General features: G+C 37.8%; 2 protein-coding genes across 6 annotated transcripts in view; one reads left to right on the forward strand and one right to left on the reverse strand.

Annotated features, from left to right (window-relative positions):
- cerk (ceramide kinase) overlaps positions 1-8055 on the reverse strand; it is a 34024-nt gene extending 25969 nt beyond the window's left edge. Inside the window, exon 1 of one of the 2 annotated variants that reach the window (XM_067490953.1) lies at positions 7788-8055. In XM_067490953.1, coding sequence (XP_067347054.1) covers positions 7788-7935 — 148 coding nt within the window. In that variant the 5' untranslated portion in view covers positions 7936-8055. The remainder of the gene's footprint in view (positions 1-7787) is intronic. The other variant, XM_067490954.1, reaches the window with a different exon arrangement.
- Positions 8056-9319: 1264 nt separating this feature from the next.
- The window catches only part of tbc1d22a (TBC1 domain family, member 22a), a 115470-nt gene continuing 110784 nt past the window's right edge, over positions 9320-14005 (forward strand). For 2 of the 4 annotated variants that reach the window (XM_067490321.1, XM_067490323.1), the window contains exons 1-4: positions 9320-9544; positions 10012-10068; positions 12293-12476; positions 13683-13923. In XM_067490321.1, coding sequence (XP_067346422.1) covers positions 9483-9544; positions 10012-10068; positions 12293-12476; positions 13683-13923 — 544 coding nt within the window. In that variant the 5' untranslated portion in view covers positions 9320-9482. The remainder of the gene's footprint in view (positions 9545-10011; positions 10069-12292; positions 12477-13682; positions 13924-14005) is intronic. The other 2 variants (XM_067490320.1, XM_067490319.1) reach the window with 1 other exon arrangement.

Genomic DNA, 14005 nt, shown 5'->3' on the forward strand with positions numbered 1-14005 from the left:
AAATTAACCTCAGAAACAAGCACAAGCTAACAGCCCCAGTGAACTGTGTTGGCGAAGAAACTGGAAACAATAGATGACATTCCTACATTTTAACATTGCTTCAATAACTCTGCCACACACACACACACACACACACACACACACGCACGCACACCCTCACATCTGCTCACACACGTACACAATAATCCTATCACCACACACCCAGAGAACACGTACCCACACACAAATTCCCTACTTTTTAGCTCACTGCAGTCCCTAAGCTACATGCTAAGCCCTCGGCCATACAAGGCAGATCCTCTCTGCTCTGCTCTGACATACTTTTCTTTGTGCTTGAAAAGAATCTTAGCACTGGCAGTCAGCCAGTGTGTGCTGCCTATTCATACCACAGGGCTCAGTGTGTTACCGGGAGCCAGAGAGGTCTGCTATCTGCAAAAAGTCAGCTTTTCAGGAAATGGGGGGAAAAGGATTATTTTCTAATGCGTAGAACTTGTTCTTCACTTGGAGGGAAACATTTTGGTTTTTGTTTTGTTGTTATGAACCAATAGAGATACCTGTCATTTAGGGTCACGTAATAGTGTGTGTATAGCTCCCATGTCCTGCAGCCACTTTAGACGTGAATGAGTGGTGTATACGTCTTGTTTACATCATTTACTTGTTTTTCATCACTTCAAACCTTTACGCTTGTGTCACCAAGTTACTAATGGATGTCAATGATGCTCCAGCTTTCAGTTACTCCAAATAAATGACATGGATTTGACAATTAGGGCAAGAAGAAGACAACAGTCTATACAAAGACAAACCATGAGTAATCAGTCGTGAGGTTGGCAACCAAGATGAATCCAACTGAATTAAAAACAAACACAACTATTGTCATTTCAACAGCATTAAGGGCATAAGTGGTTAAATTAGTTTGACATGAAGTGTGTCGCTTTGTGTTCATGTTACTGGTTCAGTATTTTCAGCAGAGCCTACTGTTGAGACCTATAAGGGATTTTGATATCATTGTTCTCATATAAGGTCATAGCTTTATAGCTATGTGAATGAAAATTTCCTGGAAGCATTCCTTATAATTTCTCAGAAATTTGCTAATATGTAGTGGTTAGTTTTAAGGTAAAGCTGCATAGAGGGCATGAAAAAGTATAACTTGCTGCAGTTAATAAATATCTGCTCATTGTATTTACATTTCGTAGAAAAAACTGTAGTAGGCAAGTGACAATAATTTATACACATGCAGTGCATCACTATTCACTACTATCACTACTAGTCTCATGCTAAAGTAGTAGTTAAACATTTTCTAAAAGTAAGAGTCATAACTTACTGTTCCCACTCTCGCTGGCCAGCAGCTTTTGCTTCAGTTTAGTTTAAGGACTGGAAACAAGGGGAAACAACTAGCATGACCCTGTCAATAGCAACACCTACACAGAAATCACTGTACCCATTCAAAAGGCAAGATGCAATGTTTTAGATTTAACAAACATACTGTACGATTTCTTTTCTTTAAAATTACATTTTTTTAATACATACAAACTTTTTTTTCCTCATATTTGTCACTGAGATATGTACAAGTACAACATCATATCCAACATTTCTACTAATTTACAAAATGTAAACAACCAGGCCTTAATTTGTTGACACATGATGTCTGAGCTGGCAATGGGGCTAAGTTCAAAGAGTCATCACGTGAAATGAGGACAGGGAGAACCACACAGAATGATTCCCTGAGCCTGGCATGTGTAACTCTGGACCTCAAATTCGGACAATGGCAGTGTGCGTGTGAATGTAATCCCTAACTCTGGCATTGTTAGTGTCTTTCTCCACTGAGCCAGAAAAATCCAAGTCCTGGAGGTGCAGGGTGCCACCAGTTTCCATTGTAAACACACAGGATGGATTAACACCTGCGATGAAAAGTGAACACTGTTAAAAAGCCAGGGTCAATTTTGTAGATTTTTAGAGTGTGTCAATTTGTTACACACACAATACACAAGTGGTTCCCAACATGTTTGGCCTGAAATAATCAAGTGAAGTATTTTGTAATTCACATGAAGAAAAATGTAACATAATAAATATAATAAATATAACAGAGAGCACTAGTGGTTTGTTTAAGCATATCATATTATATAAGAGATGAACATAGACATAAAGTTAAGTGGGCTTTTAGCTACCCGGAGGGCAAACAACTCAGCCGTACTCAACAAGTACTGAGAGCAGCTGGTCTTAGCAATAATTGTATCCCATAATAATGGACCATAGAGGATCTTTGTGTCAGTGTAATAGATCTTAGGAGGTCAGTTAAATTTAGCCATTTTAGCAGTAACAACCTACAGTGTAAAGGAGACATTGTACATATATATATATATATATATATATATATATATATATATATATATATATATATATATATATTTTTTTTTTTTTTTTTTTTTTTTTTTTTTTTTTTCTTATTTGTAATTTGCTATTTCACATGATCCCTGAAAGAATTGTCACCAATGTGTTAAGGCCTGGCAGAGAAGAAAAGCCACATATTGACATTTATTCTTCTTCTAGGTAAAATATTTGTTTATGGAAGAATGGGTGATGCACTTATTATATATATTTTTTGGTCCTTTCAGCTTATCCTGTGACTTCAGGGTCGCCACAGCGGATCATTTGTCCACATGCTGATTTGGCACAGTATTTACACCGGATGCCCTCCTGACGCAACCCTCCCCAATTTCTACCATGCTTGGGACCGGCGCTGCATGGCTGGGGATGGGGCTGGGCGGTTGGGAGGTTCAGTGTCTTGCCCAGAGACACTTCGACATGTGGTTGGGAAGAGCAGGGCGCGAACCTCCTTATAAGGATTTATATATTTATATGGAGAGCTGGGGGACTGCTGTTGCTAGTGAGCTTATCTGCAGAACTGGTATGTAACTAAGTACATTTACTCAACTGTTTTACAAATGTGAGGTACTTGGAGTACATGTGTATTTTGTGTTACTTCTATTTTTACACCACTACATTTTTTAAAGCTGTGGCTGTAGTAAGCTCCATCTTTATTGCGACTGTTTTTTTTCTGACAGGTGAGCCACAATGTAAGAAACCATTATTTTCAGTGGAATCCTAACGTCTACCAAGTCTATGTCACACCCTAGATGTTTTGGACATGGGTGTCAAAGCATCCAAGCCAAACGATCTCTCACCAGTCTAAGAGGAGGGCATGTGTCATAAGAATGATTGTCCTGAATTTGATCTTTTTTTGTGTGTTTGCACGAGAGATATTGTACTTGTATATACGATACATGTATCTCTCACAGCCCTGCACTTTCCTTACCATTCTTTTAACTGCTTTGACAACAAGCTGTCATCAAGATCATATTCTGCTGTTGTTTTCTGCACCCCTCCCTTAGACTGAGTATGTAATCACTTTGTTTTTAACAGTGGTTTGGCACTGACTATGTGAAAGACATTGACATGTCTGTGCAAGCTTAAGGTAACGTTTGTGTCTACTAGATGCTCCTACATTATTAATGTTTTTATTTCATTCATGTTTAGCTTTTACATATTGCATAGCAACTGACATGGCTTGGAGTGTGAAACTGATAAAGTTGTGAATGTTGTTGGGTGATATAACCTAATATTTAAGTCTTTTCAGCTCTATGCAGGAAACTCGTCAAAGTGGTGTCTATGTAAGTGTTGTTATTATCCAACAATCAGGATGCTCTAATTGAGAGGACTGTTACGCGTTTCTTCATCAATTAACTCCACCAACGCGCCACCGTCCAGGTCACTGATGTGTAATTAGTTTTAGAGCTACCACTCTTTGCCCCTGTTGACTCAAGCCACAGGTAAATAACAGCAATTAGTGTAATAAGAGTGTTTTCAGTGGCTGAATGGTTAAGGAACATAGCACGTAAATGCAATGTCCACAGTGTGACTCCATACTGAGGGATCTCTTTTTGCACTCCATAATCTTACCTCTCTATCATTTTCTCCTGTGTCTCTAGGCTGTCAACTGTCAATAAAAAAGGCAAAATACCAGAAACTTTAATAAAAGGGCCTCTATCGCTGGCAATATAAATCTGCACAGTTTACCAAATCTCTTGCTGTTGTTTTCTGGCAGTGTTTATTTCTCTGTATCTTACTCATTCCCTCTGCAGCAGTCTCTCAATGTACAGACAGGGCTGTGCATTGAGAGACTGCAGTTTTAGATTACAAAGCACAGATCTGCCTGGGTACACATGGCAGTGAGCTGTCAAATGTGGATTGGGTTTGTTAAGGCAACACTTAGGCAAACAGAGAAGAAAGGACAGCCAAGGTGGAAGGGAAATCAGATGAATAGTTACTATGGGTGCAGTGAAACTACTAGTTCACTTCCAATTCCAGAAGTACCTGTCAATTTAAGACATTGATTCAAATGCAAATGGGAAACTTACTTTTTATTTAATTTTGAATTTGCCAGTCTTGCTAATGATGGTCTTCTTTATCAATATAACATATAGGGCCACAGTAACTGGATAACAGCATCTGGTTTTAATACAGTTTAAAGATATATTTTTGGCCATGTTGCCCAGTCCTACCAGTAAAATATATTTACATTATATCTCCTGGATGAATTGGCGCAAAACTCTGTGCACACATTCATGGACCCCAGATGATAAACATAAGTGATCTTGTAATCTCTGGATTTTTCCTCAAGCCACAACAGCAGGTAAACACTTTTAGTCTTATTGTTTTAGTTCTAATGCAGGTACTGCCATCACATTGCAAGCAAATTAGCATGCTGATGTTTGCTTTTACTGCTTTAAAAGTCCAAAGCACGGTCCCACAGAGCCATAAGCATGACTGTAGACCGCTGCTGGCTGCTTGAAAACCTTTGACATGCAAATCCTGTAACTTTTGTTTTAATTCTTAACTTGTTATATATGGCTTTTACTATAGGATTTTACTACATAGTCAGTTCTTTGATGCTAATACCCTATTTAAGCCAGATCTCGCATTACTATAAGTGGATTCTTCACTGTAACACATCGGATCTGTATCCAGCTCTGCCATATGGGAAAGCAAATATCTTAACACCCCCTGGCCAAGAGAGATATCCAGGCTTAGAGAGCCTGGGGAAGTAGTACTCACTAAGCATAGTGATTTGGTGAAAAGGGGAAACACTCTAAAGCTTATGCCATGATTTATTCAAGATTTTCCTCCAAGATGGGAGCATGCATTGTGTCAGAGGAGTGACTCAGTCATCATGTGGACGTAGGCTTTACTATAGGCTCAGAGGCCATGCCATCTCAGTGATTGGATTTTGTTTGCGTGTCTGTGAGAGCAAGTCTTTGTGTACAGACACACACCACATTCCTGGCTACGATACCCCTGGCTTGTTCTCTTCTCAACAAATCGACTGACAGATGCTCTGATTCGACTAAATTCACTTAAATGTAAACCGTAAAGACAGTAACATCTACTAATGTTGTCTAAACCAAAACATCAAGGCCACAGTGATGTTCATAACAGCTCCTCCTGGCATTTCCTGGTAGTTTAATGTTAGGGAAACTATATTGGGCAAAAAATGGAAATCACAGGCTGAGGAAGTCTTGTCAAACTGGAGTCACGCTCCATGATTTTCTACTATGAGCTGAGATGAACTTTTCATCTTTGCTGTGCTGCAGAGGTTTCACTGAGGTTTTTTTTTCAGCTTCTAAATGAAGCAAGATAGAAATTGATAATGTTTTGCGACATATTTTTTATTTTTTATTTTCACCAAATTAAAGTGTATGTGACAAATAGAAAAAAAAATCCATCCTACTCTGTTTTACTTATTCATTTGTAGTGTTGTTATGGGCATTGAACTTGTGCCCATGCAGATAAGGAGCTGGTGTCTTAACACACTACAAATACTTAACTCCAGAATAAATATTTCAAGGACATTTCACCAATTAGCCCCAGACAGCTGTAAAATGCTACTGCTCTAAATCTAAAGTAAAGACAGAATGAAAGCACAGAGAGGGAAGTGTGGAACATTTGTGCAGGCTGTTGTGTAATTCAGCAACATATAAAATGTTTTTCTTGTTTGGGTAGGTGACGAGATGTTATGGAAAATTCCAGTCATCAACACCTCTGTCAGACTGTATTGACTCCTTATGACGACCAGGCTCCGCACAGAAATCAGAAGCATAAAAAGTTGAACTTAATCAGCCATGTTAGTAGTGTTTGATGTTGAACTTACTGGATATTTATTACAGGCAAAGTCTCCTTGTTTGATTCCTAACTCCAGGGTAAACTGACCTGCTCTTGTCACAGTGATCACTAGGGGGGGATTTTGATGTAGCCACGTTGAACATTGACTCAATAAATGGAAGTCTTTATGGCAGGTTATTATGGTACGCTTGATACCACTTTGAGGAAGGTCAATGGCCAGGTTTAAACTGAAGTGCGCAGTGCCAGCTGTAATCAATCCGCTCGATATGGTACAGTAATTGCAGACCAGGGAACTCATCTAGATGAACAAACATTAGCCCCGGGAGGTTAAAAGAAGTCTGGATTAGGAGGAAAGTTGTCTGATGCAAAGGATGGAAGGTACCAGAATTTGGAGCACTACTTGGCAAACACAATGACAGTAAAGAAAACACAAGATACAGACCTCACTATGCCCATTTAATTGGGTTGTAGTAACATTTCTCTTGCGGTGTGTTTTCAATCAATGAACTTTCCATAGGGAACATTGACCTTTTTAAGAAACTCAGTTCCCCTACCTGTTTTCGACAGGTAGGGAAAACATTATGCAAATTACTATATTGAAAACTTGTTCCTTTTCATATAACAGCTGAAATAATTTGTTTATACTTCCCAGGACTAGACTTGTAGTTTACTTTCATGTATACTTAACTTTCATGTGCAAACTTGTTGTTATCACCCATGTAACTAACATTAATAACTGTTTTAGGTAAGTAAGTAATTCATACCTATACAGTCCTTTTGTATATGACGTATATGATTGTATATACGGCTGTAATCGAAGTGTTTCTGGGCAAAACACTGAACCCCCGACAGTCCATTCCCCTCCCCCTCCCCAGTAAGCCCGGTAGAAATTGGGGGCATCCTTCCTGAAGCATCCATCCAAGTGTAAAAACTGTGCCAAATCAACATGTGGCGACCCTGAACTCACTGGAGAAGTCGAAAGGACAAAAAAACCAAAAAAAACCCCAAAACCGTCCTTTTGTATATGAATGTATTAGGTTATGTTATTAACAGTATATAAACATGCTTAGGAATTAGCTGTAGGTATAGTTTTGAATAATTGCTAAGATTAAATAATGGTAAAAATGTTAGCATAACATTTTGTAATTTTAAGAACTGTTGTGAATTAGCTTTGTTAGCTATGGGACAATTAGCCTACATCTAATATCTAACGTTATGGCGTTAATGCAAGCAGTATTTTTTGGGGACGGGATCTGAGAAAGTGATGCCCTTTTTACAAGGCTTTCCTTGTTAGATTTTCAAGTACAACATCTGCTCACTAGGGCAGAAACTCCACTTTCATGAATGAGTTAATAAAAGATGAACACAATTTCACTTCCTGCATGTTGGTTAAAAACGCAGAATATTTCTGCCTGGAAGCCACCTGTGTGACCTGCTCTTGCAGCTGACTGCAGCTGATCCTGATGAGGAGAGCAGTTGTGAGAAAACAGCTGTTTCAGACTTTTTCACTGACTGACTGACAGTGGTTACCTTTACCTGGACGTACCTCACTGACTGGAGGAGAAAAACGTTGGTTACTTTATAAAACTGTCAAACCTACACGTTAGACTTACCTATTTCAGCTGTGTCGTTTTTAGCAGAGCCTCGTTTTCTGCTCCTCTCAATTTCCCTCCAGGCCAGAATATTGCTATTTAAAACCACTTCTACCCGGTTTTGTTTATGAACCAGCTTCGATGAAAATAATCTGGGTTGTTTTTCCATAATCTCCCTCAGACGTTTGATTAGTAAAGCTGTTGGCCACTGATCGTCTCAACTTTGTTACGGCCCGCATAACAAATCGCATTTGACTTGAGTGTGCGGGACCGGTTGGCCCGAGCTGTCAGGAGGAGACTTACAACAAAGATCGCGTATATAAAAGAGAATTCACCCTACAGCAAAAATGAAAATGGCCTACTTTCCAGTCTGTGCTGCCCTACAAAAAAAACGGAAAACACAACTTGTTGAATAAATGTTTTTGTTGTAATTGGTATGTTGCATATAAAAGAAGAATCACACTTCTTTAAATTCACACTACCTGTAGCTATCGTTGAGTTCGAAACACTGAAAATGTTGCATAATAATTAAATAAACAAGTTACATTATACGTCTTTTGCAACTTTTCTATTAACAGAGAAGAAGTAAAAGTTAAAAAAAAATCTTTTTACTGTTATGGTTATTTCCTGGATAATTTGCAGGGAATTGAGTTCTCAAGGCCACCAAAAGTAACTGCCAGACACGATACTGGGAAAAAGTGACAGAGTGAGAGCTCTTGTTTTTAATTCCGGCTGCTTCACTCCTGTGCCTGTGCATAAGCACGTTGTATAAACACACAAACTCTCTAATGGGCCAAGCTTTATACTTAGGTCAATATGAAGCAAAAGCAACATTAGGAACAACAATGACTGAAATGTTTTAAACGGTTTGCTCTTGACATTCTTATATTCTTATGTCTGCTTCTAAGTGAAAAACAGAAAAGAAACGCATTTGATTTGAATATAATGTTGCTATTTTAATTTATGTTATATCTCTACATTAATAATATGTATATTACTGTCTGATTTATTCATACTCAGCAAGTTAGTGTATTTGTTTATTCTTGACATAGTTATGTGGAAGACAGTTAGGGAATATCAAGTATTTTTGATCAAAATCTGAAAATTACATGTTCTAACAACCCTGAATCAAATATCTTAAGTTTATATGATAGTATTAGAAGAACTCTTATTATATGAATATAGGTTTACAATAAGTCTAACTGATGAAACAACAACTGAGAGAGTTGATTGCTTAGATTTTTATTTGTGACCCACTATGAAACAGTTGTATATAAAATTAGAAATAAGTAAGGGCATGTTAGTCTAAAACATTATTAGGTATATTTTTTTAAAGGTGAAAAACATGTTTTTTCCATTTTGTTAACCATTAGTTATATGATACTTTGAGTTATTGTGCAAGTTTACCACCACATTAAAAACTTCATGGTAGTTGTTGTAGTTTCTGTCAACGCAGCAAAAAACCATGGATCGTGACGTCAGCGGCCACTGAGAGTCACCTAACAACTGATCTCACTTGTGATTGGCTCACATTAGGGAAGTGGCGAACCAACCAATCATAGACGCTGCTGCTCACAGATTAGGCAGTATCAACATGGCAGCTTTCTGAGTTTTGGAGGAGAGGACCTGGTGTAAATAAACACAAATTTGAAGATTTACAGATAACGACAGCTTTCGGGTGTTTGTGATTAGGACTGGTTGGAGCGCAGAGGGAAAATGTCGACTGACGGGAACAAAAAACAGTTCTGGAAAAGAAACACAGCGAAGGTTCCTGGCAGGTGAGTGACGTGTTCTTCCCTGTTGCCTAGCTTAGCGGAGCTAGCCTTACTCAACTAACGCTGCTTTGCTGAGCTTAAGAAGCAACTCTCACTTTGAATGAAGTGAATTTTGCACAGTACAAAGTTCGCGATTTCCATGCTTGCAACGTACCGATGACGGTAGTGAATTTGCGTCAGAGTCATAGTTACCATTACACACCTTGCTGCTGTTAGCTGGCTAGAAGCTAGGTTGCTAACAGCGGCTAACAGTTAAGTACCCACCCCGTAGTTACAAAGTTGTAACTCATGATTTAATAACCGTTTTATAATGCCGAGTAGTAATGAGTTTGCAACAAAGTATCGTCGTTTTTGTCACATTTTTTCACATTATGATAATAATAACTGGTATTGTTTTGGTTAAGGACTGGCTAATTGGTTAGCCTGGCAACCAGAAACAAATTGAAAGTCTCTCTTCTTCACTTCCCCAGTATTCAACATGTGTATGGAGCACAACATCCACCTTTCGACCCGCTCCTTCATGCAAAGTAAGTAAAATGTACCTTTTTTGTCAAAGTACCCTAGAGAATGTGATCAGTTGTTATAGTTTTAGTACGTTTAGTTTCTTTTTGCTATCAGTGGATCTCGCTTTGTAAACTATACTTGCAAACTATACTCCATTTCTGTGCCTCCCTTCTCTTTGCCCTAAACAAATTTGTCAAAATGTAACTATTATTAAAAAGCATATCTCTACTTTATCATGTAAGTATTTAAATGTTTTTATTTATTAGGGGATGTTTTAAAAAAAAAAACTAAACAGGTTTTGGTCAAAGGTTTTTCTTTTGAATGCATGGGAGGTTTGTGTTTTGATTTGTAGGATATTAGTGTTGATTGTATTACAGCAGAACGAATCTGCTAGATGATCACATGGCATTAAGCTGCTAGTCCCCCTAACATAGAAGAATACAAATAAAAATGAATAATGCAGGACTTTATTTATTGATTTGGAATTTTTATAGTTATTTCGATTTTCGTTTACCATTAGTCAGAGAGGAGAATGATTGTGTATTTACCAGAAGCACCTTAAACAAGGAACGATACATATATCTATGGTATAACTATAACTATGCAGCCACTCTCTGAAAACATTATCAAACAGATTTTGGCATATTTTTAGCCACATCCCAATCAGGAATGAGGACCTGCATGTTTTGCAGTTAGCTGACATAAGGTTTTAAATCTCAGAGTGGGATGTGGCCACAATTACAATAGTTGTAATGTATGACACATCGTTAGGTATTTCAGGATAATTCTGGTTAGGCTTTTTTTTTACTGGGCCTTCCTGTTATACTGTTGAGAGGAAGTGAACCTACCAGAAATTCTAGTTGTTGGAAGGCTGGCTTAACAGTTTAATTTTAACTTACTTGCGAAACTTGAAACCATTTTAAGTGAAAGACAATGTTGGAAGGAGCTTTTTTTTGGCTTCTTATATACTACTCTTCAATGCCCTTATTGTAATGTTATATTTTATATTTTTATATTTATATGCGATCTAGATTTCAGGCCCCACTGTTAGTATTATCTGTGCGCACCATGGATCCGAGAGAAACGCAATTTCAGTTCCCTGTATGTATGTACTGTACATGTGGAAGAACTGACAATAAAGCTTGACTTGATATAGGTTTTGGATGTGTCAAATCTTGAATAATGATTGAAGTCAATATTTAATAACAAAAAAGTCGAACTTTAGAGGAGACATCCTATGTATAGTTGTTTTACAACTCAGAAAACTGTGTGGTTTTGGAATCATTACTTAAACTATCATCATTCACTAATGAGTTGGAAATATTTGTGCATTTTCAAACTTTGCAGTACTTTTTTTTACAGTGTCTGACTTAGAAAACAGCCCATTATTCAGTAATAGGTTTTTTCATTCCTCTGTTTAATCATGTAGATTTCCTTAGAGAATCTAATTTAATTTAAGTACTAGTATGTTTACTGGCCATCTCTTTTCTTTTATGTTATGATGGAAGCAAACATAACATGGAAAACTGACTCTTTTTTTTTATGGGAACCCTTGTTTTTGCAAGAAATAAGAGCACCTCTGTCTCTCCGCTCGAGCCCCGTCTCTCTCTTCTCTTTTGCCTTTTTTTCAGCATTGACTGATAAAACAGCAAAGGTTGAGTTTAATTGAATTCTCTTTCTTTGTTGAATTTCTTGGTCTTTAGTAACAGTGTCCTTGCAACACAAAGAAAGCCATTCGAAATGTATCTTTTTAAATGTAGCAAGATCCATTCTTGTTAGGTATTTAAGACCTGCTTTTGATTTAAGTGTTTAAAAGGAAGAGTCTTTATATGTAGTGGTGTTAACTCACACGTCTGTGTGTTATTACTGAGAGTGTTTTGAATTTCTTGTAATTCTTCCTAAGGCCAGTGTCTGTGTGTAGTATGTAGAAATACGTCAGACTTTGTTCAGCCAAATGTTAATAAATTACATGTTTATCTTTTTCTTTTTCAAAGCGTGTGTTCATTTATTTTATTGCCCACCTGCCAGTGTCAAAATGATAAACTGTTCATCAACTGATCCCCACTGTGTTTATTTACTTTATCTCCGTCTCTTTTTTCCTTCCCTGCCTGTTCACCCTAATTTGTTTTCCATTCCCTACTCCTCCTTCGCACTCTTTTTTTTTTTTTTTACCTTTACTTTCAATTTTGTGAATAACATCCTATTTCCCTTATCTTCTCTGTCTTCATGGCTGGCTCTGTGCTCCAGTCTAATTAAAGCAGGCAACAAGCCTCCTCCAGCCACACCAGGCAAGCCCAAGAAGGCTACCACCTTCCAGGAGTTTGAGAGTATTACAAGTGATGCCTGGGATGTGGGGGATGATGATGATGAGCTGCTGGCCATGGCTGCCCAGAACCTCAACATTGAGGTGGTCATGGAGACGGCCAATAAGGTGATTTGATTGTGAGTTGATTGTGAAAGAAGAATTAAGGAGGATAAATGGGTTTCTACCATATAAGCTTTGTCAAAGGCTTCATTTGGCAGTCTGTTCCAGTGTCTTATGGGTTAAAGCACCAATGTTTGCATCCCACAGTCTCTTGTTCTAGTAAATAGTTCACTTTATAATTCAAGGCATATTTAGATACAATAATAAAACAAGTGCTAGTTAATGCCTTTGAAATGATGGAAATTTAAAATAAGGTTATTTAAAGTGCCTTTTTATTGTCTGTCTTAACACAGCCTTATTCATTTTAGCACCTGGTTTTATTTTAGTCATTTGAATTTTGTGCATTTAGTCAAGTCCCATAAACATTTTAGACTGTGTTTTTCCTCTATTAATATTTACTTTACCTAATAATTTTGAAGTCACATCACTGTTGTGCACAGACTTCATAATTACAAGTATTATTCTTGTCTTTCATGAAGTTGGTGTAATAGGTGTGTTTTCTGGGCTTACATTCAGAGGAGGCAAAATCATCCTCTAACATCATATACTTGTATTTCTGTAGCCACTATTTATAGGGAGATTTACTACTTATATAATTTCTGCAACTATTCCTTTTGATTGATCCATTTGAATTGATTCACAGTTGATTACAGATTCATTCGTTTATAAAGCAGTTTTCAACAGGCCGAGCAGATAAATCAAATTTTTTGGTTGGATTGGAGTGTGTGTGTCTCTTGAAGGGCTAGTCTACTTTTGGGAGGACATACAGTATATGAATGGTATTAAACTTCCCTCTGCTTTCCCGATATTTAAAATATATCTCTGCTTCTCGCTGAGAAACCCCTCCAGACGATCTCATCTGAATGAGCTATTTTCAGGTTGGAAGATGTTATCTATTTGCTCATGCTACAGATTCTCTAGGCTTGGTCGACCTGGTCCTCTAGATTGCAAACTAAACTGAAAAACTTTCCAGATTATATCATCCAAAGGAATCTGTCCACCAGAAGAAGAGAGGTATTTTAATATAGGAAAGACAAAAAGCTGTTTAAAACTCTATATTTACATATACTGCCCAAACTAGAACATTAGATAGAAGGTTGAAAACATGTGAAGGTGGCCTTTGAAACTGTACATCGTGTTATGGCTCATATTTAAATCAACAAAACCTCAGCTTTATCAGTGACACACCTTGATTTTCTGTAAACTCTACAGGTGATTGAGAATCACAGCAAACAGCAGGAAAAACAGAGGCAGGATGACACAACAGAGCTGGAACAAAGAGAAGAGGAGGAGGTGGCAGAGGTGGAGGAGATCGATGAGGAAGAAGAGGAGGACAGGGTAGAGGAGGGAGACGTGACCAACCCCGAGTTGTCGTTTGCCTCCCAGAGCAGCCCTTACAGTGATGGCCGCTTAGTGAAGTCTCACAGTGAAGCACCAATTGGGTCACCTAAAGGTTAGTGACCTTCATTTTTCACTGTCTGGCTCACTTGCATACTAAAAGTCAGACTGTTTTTCCTTTGAGAGAATCAGTGCCA

Source organism: Channa argus, chromosome 21 (assembly GCF_033026475.1).
Source record: "Channa argus isolate prfri chromosome 21, Channa argus male v1.0, whole genome shotgun sequence".
Classification (NCBI taxonomy): domain Eukaryota; kingdom Metazoa; phylum Chordata; class Actinopteri; order Anabantiformes; family Channidae; genus Channa; species Channa argus.